The 9,275-nt window shown below is 41.5% G+C and overlaps 1 protein-coding gene across 8 annotated transcripts in view; it reads right to left on the bottom strand.

Annotated features, from left to right (window-relative positions):
* Positions 1-89: 89 nt before the first annotated feature.
* Positions 90-9,275, bottom strand: part of socs2 (suppressor of cytokine signaling 2) — a 12,769-nt gene continuing 3,583 nt past the window's right edge. Inside the window, exons 1-4 of one of the 8 annotated variants that reach the window (XM_061229702.1) lie at positions 6,439-8,210; positions 6,295-6,356; positions 5,170-5,353; positions 90-2,287 (exon numbers count right to left, since the gene is read on the bottom strand). In XM_061229702.1, coding sequence (XP_061085686.1) covers positions 1,818-2,287; positions 5,170-5,296 — 597 coding nt within the window. In that variant the 5' untranslated portion in view covers positions 5,297-5,353; positions 6,295-6,356; positions 6,439-8,210 and the 3' untranslated portion in view covers positions 90-1,817. The other 7 variants (XM_061229698.1, XM_061229700.1, XM_061229699.1 and 4 more) reach the window with 7 other exon arrangements.

Genomic DNA, 9,275 nt, shown 5'->3' on the forward strand with positions numbered 1-9,275 from the left:
ATTTTGGCAAAATCAGAACTGTCCACAGCAAGCAGGCTTTGTTTACGGCCAATATGGATAAATGAAGGAGTTGCAGAGTTTGGCCAAAATGCTGGTTATAGTTCTTTAATGAAGTCCATCTTTGTTTGTCACAGACATGCCTTGCTCATTACCAGACAGGCTTCCCATTGGCTGCTTCCACATTCCCCCCTTTCCACAGACATTATCTGCGCAAATGCGGTTGCATGTTTTGGCAGGACGCGAGCACAATGGCTTTTCTATTTCGCTTGTTCTCTCATTCATTTTTGTTTTTCCAGCACCATGACACAATGGAAACGGGTCCAGTGTAGAGATACGTGTTAGCACGGGCGCTACAGGACTACGTCACTCCCTCCCTGTGAGAGGACGATTTCACTCTGTCGGCTGGAGACCCTGGTCTTTAGGCTGGAGCGGTTGGCTGGGTCCCCGGGTCTGAACCCCACCACCGGCTTGGGAACTGGCTGGATGGTTGTTTTGAGGAGCATGGTTTGGCTGGTCCACCCTGCTTTGGGGTGACGCACAGAAACCCAAACAGACTCTCCACAGTAACTGATCTGGCCCCATTGGCAGGGACTGCTGCCATTCGCTTGGCCTTTTGCCCGTCTGCTGTAGCGCCCCATTGTGGTTTAATTGCCTCACTATGGCTGTGGATGCAGCTGTTCAATGAGGTCAGGGGTCAGGGGTTGGGGGGGAAAGTACCGGTTCCAGTGCCGATCAGCAAACCCCCTCCTTAAAAAAACCCTGAGGATTTAGAGACCATGAAGCCGTGATGACAGAGGAACAGTCATCTTTCCTGAAGATCATTCCTGAATCAGAAAAGGGACAGAGGCTTGGAGTAAGACACAGCACCTCCCTCCAGCATTAAAACATCCTTGAAGTCAAAATGTAAAAAAAAAAAAACATTAAAAAACAACCAATGAGATACCTTTAAATAAATACAGGCAAACACACAAGGTCAGGTGGTCATGGTGAAATTCACTGTTCTTTTCTTTCCTGATAAAAGGATCATCCAGTGAACCTCACATTAAAATCGAGTTAAATATACATTAGGTCGTAAGCATGCAGCTGGCAGACTTGCACTTGTTTTAGATCCGTAGAAAACAGAATCAAAAGACTTAATGTTCATTAAATACAAAGATGACGTGCACTGAACAGAATCAAGAATTAGGCTTTGCTCCAATTGAAATGTACAGTCATTTTTAGCCAATCAGCTGCTTCTTCAACCACTGGATGTTTTTGCACATTCACATGCTGCAATAGTGAAAAGGATGATGGGAACTTTGTCACAGCCAATTAACACATTATATTTGGTGTATCAAACAAAACATCATAGGGTAGGACCACTGACTGTTCCCAACAATGACTGGTTACCTGCTTTGCAAAACAACAGTGGGGTAGAGAATACGGAATCAACCATATCTATGAAACAATTAAGTCTTTAGATTTACTGTACATATTTTGAACTTGGAAGAAATCTGTTACGGCCAGATAGGAAGAGAGAATAAAAATTAAAAAAAAGTTTTAAATATTGCTTGCAGTTCATTTTATGAGTGCACTTTGCACCATTATAAAACCAACTGAAAAATATTGACCCTTGCATGCTTGCAGTACAAAAAAGAAAAGAAAAAAAAGCCCAGCCAAGTTTTTTACTGTCACTGTGACGTGACTGTGATGTCAGTGTGATGTGACTGTGGTGTAACTGTGATGTCACTGTGATGTCACTGTGATGTGATGTGACTGACACTGTGATGTCCAACACTGGCACATGACACTGCAGGGGGAGGCGGAGCCTGAGAAAGTCACACGTGATAGGTGTAGTCCGTCAGGTACTCCTTCAGCCGGTTGGGCAGGGGCAGGTCCTGCACCCGACTGGTCGCCCTGTTGATGGAAACGCGGCACAGGTGCTGCAGGGAGGGCGTGGCCGCGTACGCGGGCGTGGTCAGGAGCAGCTGCACCGCGCCCGCGGGCGGGGCCAGGGGCGTCTCCGCGCCCCCCCTGCAGGACGTCCTCGACAGGAGCACGTAGTGCTCCACCAGGTGCACCACGCTGTCGAACTGCTTCAGTTTGGGCCGCACCAGCAGCACCGAGTCCAGCTTGAACTTGCCCTCGCGGAACTCGATGCGCAGGTTGGTGGGCCCCGCGGCCGTCATGGCGGAGATGGTGAACAGGTAGTCTCTCTGGGAGCTGTCGCGGATCAGGAACGTGCCCTCCGCCGCGTCCTGCAGGATCTCTTTGGCTTCATTGGCCGTCAGGCTGCCCCAATACCACCCTACACACACACACACGCACGCACACACACACGCACGCACACACACACATTAGCTTTTTCAATGGGAAGCATATTCCCACATTACATCTGGAATTCTTCATTGAAAATATTTTTTCTTTTTCATTTTTCCGAATCCTTTGGCAGGCATTTCTGTAGTCCTGGAGGGGAACGGATCATTGACAGACACGTTTAAATCGACACGTATTTAAATGGCCCCAATCTTGATTCATGCCCACTGATTCATGATGACATCATATTACAATGGAAGATTCATTTTCCAGGAAGTAGATGGAAAAAAAATCAGCCAAATTCAATAACTTTTATGGAATGTATACTTTACGACTTGTTCGTATGGTTATGATAAATTGGCCGAATTGAGGAAAAGGTTTCGCGTTGATTTCAGCGTACGTACGATGGCTCTTTGCCAGGAAGGAATCAGACCAGGAACACGTTACGCAACCCTTCAGCCTCCACTGTACCTCCACTCCTCCAGAAACCACAGAACAAGAGCGCTTCTGTGCGCACAGCGCGGGCTGACTTCCAGGGGGCACCTTGTGAAGATTCTGAAAACTCGGTCGCTGTTTTCCCCTTCCTAACCTTTCGAGATCTGAGAGATCTGTGCGCTCTCGGGATGTGGGACGGATACGCGGGAGAAACGTTGAATGCATTATTATATTTATGAATATTATTTCATACGAATACCATCCCGTGGCTGCAAAGACCACAGGCTGGTATTCATATCAGCCACAATAAGAGCCCTTAAAAAAGACTCATGATTTAGTGTGCGGTTTTACACACACGCACACACACACACGCACGCACGCACGCACGCACACACACACACACACACACAGACTCACACACACACACACATACACACACACACACACACACACACACACACTCACACACACACACATACACACACACACACACACAGACTCACACACACACACACACACACACACACATACACACATACACACACACACACACACACACACACATACACACACACACACACACACACATACACACCAACACACACACATACACACACACACACACACATACACTTTCAGCCTTGTTTTAAAGAGTTCTTAGTGTGGCTATACAAATGTACGTTATGCCAGGAAAAGGTTAAGGAAAAGAAATCACACGGCATAATTACAGTCAGCCATTTAGAAGATGTGGGTTTCTTAAAATCCCGAGTGAGAAGCGTAATAATCTTAAAAATAGAACAGTCTGGCTCAGTAGTACAAATTCCATCACAATACTTCAGTGACTTTACTTAACATAACTTGAAAGTTAATTGTGAAAATTTTCTTTTAGTAAGATGCGTAATGTCCTGTTTGACGATTCTGAATCATACATTCAACATTGTTTTTGTCATAAAGGGGAATAATGAGAGGCAAGTTACAGGCTACGATGAAATAAAAATGGGATCATTTCTTTCCGGATGCAGGAGTCGTATGTCTAGGGGTATTTCTCTGTCTCTCTCTCGCACACTGAATTGCGTAAACAACTGGTTATTCCATGAAACCTAATGCCAAAGAACACATGCCAACTAATGCCAAAGAACACATGAACAACAAGATAATATCTACAGCTTTTGATATCCCTCCAAATTAAACAAACAAGCCAGGGTCATTCCATGTAATCTCACCCAAGGGCCACAGCCTGGCCTTCACTGGTCGATAGAAAATTTGACCGGACTTTTTCCACCCACTATTTCCCCTATTTCACTATTTTCAATCAGTGACCAAGCAAAGTTCAATAATTATGCTGACAATCATGTGCGTTTTCTGTGTCGACCATGCGTGAATGTATTCCAAGGTTTCTCACACAGAGCTTTCACCTCTTGAATTTGGTGGGCTCATTTTCACACACCAAACACACACATACCGCACACACACACACACACACACACACCTTTTAGACTTAATGAAAGGACAGATTGACGGAAGAATGGAAATAAATTGCCTGTCGTAAGTCTTCCAATAGTTTCAAAATTGTTACAAATTAAATAACTTTTAATAGCTGAGAGAAAACCAGAAAGTCTGTGCACCAAAAATAAGTGTTTTCTTCAAACAAACTCTCAGAAGTCAATTAAGCTATTCATTTCCCAGAAAGATTAAGAAAGCACTCTTCATAAAAAAAATAAGGGAGTTGTCTATTTTAGTACACTACAATATCTCTCCAAAAATCTGTTTTCTGTACCATGTTATATATGACTACATTTCCCTCTCTCCCTCCCTCTCTCTCTCTCTGAGGTTGTTGGAGGATGGGGATCTGTTATGAAGCTGGAGACAATTAATGGCACTGGAGGGTGAATATCCCGTTCCTGTCTGGGAACGTAGATACATGAACGGGTGTGAAATGTGGTACCTAGGCTTTGGCCATAGCCCATCTAATATGAAAACATTTAAAATTAGCCTACTAATGAAAACCAAAAAAACCTACTAATGTAACCACAAAATATGCACAAAAAGACAAAGAAAAGAATTGAATAATAATTGCAATATAAGATACAGAACATGTATCGAAAAATCCTCAATGTTACTGTTTGTAGTTACACGTGTAATAGGCGACAGTAGGCTACTACACAAAGCTTTACCTTTTCAGACAAAATTCTCCTGGCGATGAGTCCATGCTTTTGGCATAATTAGCAGCCGAACCAAATTACTTGCTTGTGTATTTCGTTCTGTAGTCTATTCCGCCCAAAAGCCTTATTTTATTTAATCTGAGAAATTGACGGTATGGAAGAAGGGGGCGGAACGAAGCGGAACAAAGACCAAAACAGCTCTCGCAGATGGGCAAAGTGACCTTGATGTTACCGCAGAGTCACAAAGCTCAGTTACTAAGGGCTTACGTGTTCATACCTGTCTTTTTGAGGTCTCTCATGGCCGCGGCGACTCGACTCTGATCGGAATCTGCCACTCGGGGTTCGGTTTCCGATCTGCGGTCATTCTGGGTGGTTTCCGTGGAGTCGGTGGAATGGCAGGTCATTGGAGAACTCCGCGATACTCATCCAACAAATACAGCTGTAGCCGAATACTCGTTATCCTTCACAATGGGCAAACACAAGTTGGATATTTGAAAATGGTTATGTATTCCCCTTGCACATTTCCCCTTCCCCCCTCCCGATTCTTTCACCTGCAACAAAAGAAAGGAGCATCTTTGTGACATTATTATTATTATTATTATTATTATTATTATTATTATTTTACATTCAAGCAAAACAGGGCTAATTTCATGAACATTAAGTTCAGTTCGAATCCAAAAAGGCCAGGACGATAGCCAACTAACTTGGCCAACCTGACTAGCTCAGGTTCATGCTGTTTAGCAGATCGTAGTAAGCTCGTTGCCTAAGCGCTAAAGCGTAGAAAAAGCCTTTATCGCATTAGTTATGTGTAAGCACAACCACACAGCTAATACAAGCCACTCTGTAGTTGAACAATTAAATTACGACGGTATACAAATGAATATAGACAGCGACTGCAGTTTTTATTAATACCAATTTAGCCACTTAATTTGGGAGAGACTGACAATAGCCACAGCCAATTAGCTAGCTACAGTAGGTTGCGATACCCTATGCCCAGTGTTTCAGTGTTTCACGAGTGGCAATATTCGGCCACTCAAATAATATGTAATGCAAAATCAACTGGCTGGCATACTAAATTCCATCACATATGTGCCTTTTAACAAAAAAATAAATAATAAAAATACATGTATGAGCAGCCAATATCAAATCATAATTCACATCGCCTATAGTTGCATTCCCTGTTATGAAAATTTCCAGCATCTTATATAATGGCTAACAAGCCCTCGATTCGGCTACTGTTCGTGATCCATGCTAGCATTAACCGAGTTAACTTTAAGTTAGCCATCCTTCGTAAGGTACAACTGTGAAACGTGTTCAGTATGCTAGCTTGTTGAATAACATGATTAAGCTGGAATACGCATGCCTCGTGACAAGAAAACATTAATCTTAAAATTAATATTACCTGGAAGCAGTAACGTTAAACTAGGAAAGCTCGACACGAGAAGACATTGGTCTTTTGATTTCCTGCGGAGAAGAAACAATGCCAGCTCGAAATGGAAGATGCCATTAAATACAGGCACCTTGCAAAAAGTCACCCAGCACACACCTTTATACGGCATTGACACCTGCGGCTACTGTGCGACATCTCACAAAAACGTCCACCTCAAAAAATTGATGAATCAGAAAAAAATCCATGAAGACGATTATGTCCCATAAATTGGCAAGCGCGCTGGACGACATGCCGAGTGTACCAACACAGTCCGACAGATCCTTTGTCTTCACCTCACTGAATTTAGAAAGAGCAATGCCAAGCGCCTAGCCATCGTTCTGAATGCTTCAATGAGAGAATTTCAAAACCCATTTAAAATGGGGACCAACACCGACGTTTATTTCGCCAACTGCAGCACTGCTCTGGTGTGTGTGGGTGTACGTGTGTGTGTGTGCGTGTGTTTAATAACTTAATCCCTAAGAAACACTGGTGTACACAAAGCAAAAGGCCGATTTCCAAGAACTTTCCAGGAATTATGTCACATGACACTAAGCGCACGCACATTTCTTAAGGTGGCTCCAGCACGATCGCGCCTGCGCGAAACCCGGCGCCTCACGCTTTTTAACTCAAACATTTAGCACATACTGTATTTCTAAATGTAATATCGACATTATTATCCGATAGTTATAAGAAATTATCATAAAATAACACGTATTTTTTTATTTAAAGGGAAATAATATGCTGGCTACGTTACAGTGTGCGTAAAGTGCCTATTTCCCAGCAGGATTGTTTTATTTATTTTTTACGCACCAAAACAATTTCTATTTCTTGTTTGTAAATTTGCAGACCACATTAAAGAAAAGGCGAGCAGACTGCTGGTTGTCGTTTATTGGCACCGGTTCTGATGATATAGGCTAACTTTCCTTGGTTGGTGAATTGTTCTCCCCTTTTCATTAAAGACGCCCACAAAGAAAGCATCGACTAATGATGAAAATGAACAGGCAAAACTGGTTAGAACTGGCACTGAAAAAGTGACAAATTCTGTGCACAAGAAAATTAGCATTAGTAAAAAATGGGCTAAACTCACGACTATACATGTGTATTCTATTTGAGAATGTTTTCACAGATTAATGTGGCGCAGAGTTCGGTAATTTTCCTAAAATGGGCAAAATACGAGTGGATCTCAGATTATAGACAATTACATTTAAAAAAAAGTATATTATCAAGTCTATTTAAAAGTCGATCTATCTTTCACATTAAACTTCCTGTTTAACGGTGTGGCAAATATGAAAACAACCTCTTGCATTTCACTGTAAGCAGCGCTTCCTTAAGTATTTAACTTTAAAACTGGCCACAGGAACAGAACGTAAAGTACAATCGTAAAGTTTAGTTGTATATATACCAATTTATTTATTTTTAAATATAGGTAATGCGTCTAATTTCTTGGGTCTTCTAGAGTTGCTACTTTCTCTATTTTCACATAAACAAATATTGGTTACAAATACCATAGGCTATTACACGTCGATGCAAAACAAGTCCTTGAACTTCTGAGAACGCAGAAAAAATGTTTTAATATGGAAGTCATAGCCTACACACTTGATAATGTCTGCTATATACCTTAGATAATTCAATAATTTAACTACACACAATTAGCGCATCGTCTACACATTAGTGTTTTTGCTTTTCATGCATTTTATTTGTCAAGCAACATAGTCCATTAGGTTATGTTTTTAAGTGATTGGTCCGGCTGCGATGAAGACAATTAAAGCGTGACATAGGTTATTAAAAATAGCATTAAAGTAATGAATGAAGTTTAGGCAATTGCAACAATGTAGTCTTTACTTCGAAAACAAAGTGGGCTTCGGGGCACATTTGTTTTAACGGCCAATTCTACTTAAAAAAACGTACAATTTATGTATGAACATTTAGCCCTGGCTTAGTAGTCTGCCACTTACCTTATTCATACCACGATCTTGAAGTTAAATATAATACATTGGATGGAAACAGGTGGTACCACAAAAAACATCGCCAGCGTACCACCATCAGCATCAAGTTTTAAATGACCAGGGAAGGGCTGATCCAGCACGAGGTGAAGGAATTGTTCACCTACAGTAGCCTACTAAAACACAATTCGAATTCTGGGTTATATTTCCGTGCACCATCGCGCAAGTGGTTTTCAGGCATCGTCGCACACGTATACAACGTGTAGACTACATTTCGCGTATCTCAATGTGATGTCCTTGCTTACCTTTGAAAATGAAACGGTCAATCGTTACTCATTGGAGGGAAATCAATTCGTTTCTGCTACCTTGATTTATACAACTACACCAAGCTAATTCTACAGCAGTAAGAGATACACAAGCGGACAAAAGCTTATTTCCTGTATCCAGGGGCGACTTAGGGGAAAGTAGAAGTAGTTTGGTTTTGCAGTTCAACCGATAATCGTTACTTTGTTTCGATACTTTGTTTCCTTATCGCATGTAGACTATCAAAGAAACTATTCGATTGAAACTATATTGTACCTACAAAACATTCCACTAAATATGCTTATGAAAAAAAAAGCTAATATATATTTCTATGAGTATGAGTAGCATAAAGACCGAGTCTATTATCTTATATATGACTTTAAAAAAGTAACTTATATCAGAGAAGCAATTTAAATGGTTTCACATTTTTAAAAGGTTTGACTTTGATTGGGTTCATTCGGATGTTTTGTTCTATTTTCCTGGAAAATGTGTTTCGAGGAAATTTGAGTTCCGTCATTTTCGTGGAAACGAGACCATATAGGCAAATGTGGAAAATTCGCTGAAGTCTTTTGAAACTTATTAGAACCTTTTAAAAAGAATCTTAATATTTAAAGCAAACGTGAAAACACACACACACGCACAAGGAATGCATTATTACTTGTGTCCGTCATTTTCTAGTTGTTATGCAAAAGGCCTAGGCTCCATTTG

The sequence above is a fragment of the Conger conger genome, chromosome 19 (assembly GCF_963514075.1).
Source record: "Conger conger chromosome 19, fConCon1.1, whole genome shotgun sequence".
In the NCBI taxonomy this organism is placed as follows: Eukaryota; Metazoa; Chordata; class Actinopteri; order Anguilliformes; family Congridae; genus Conger; species Conger conger.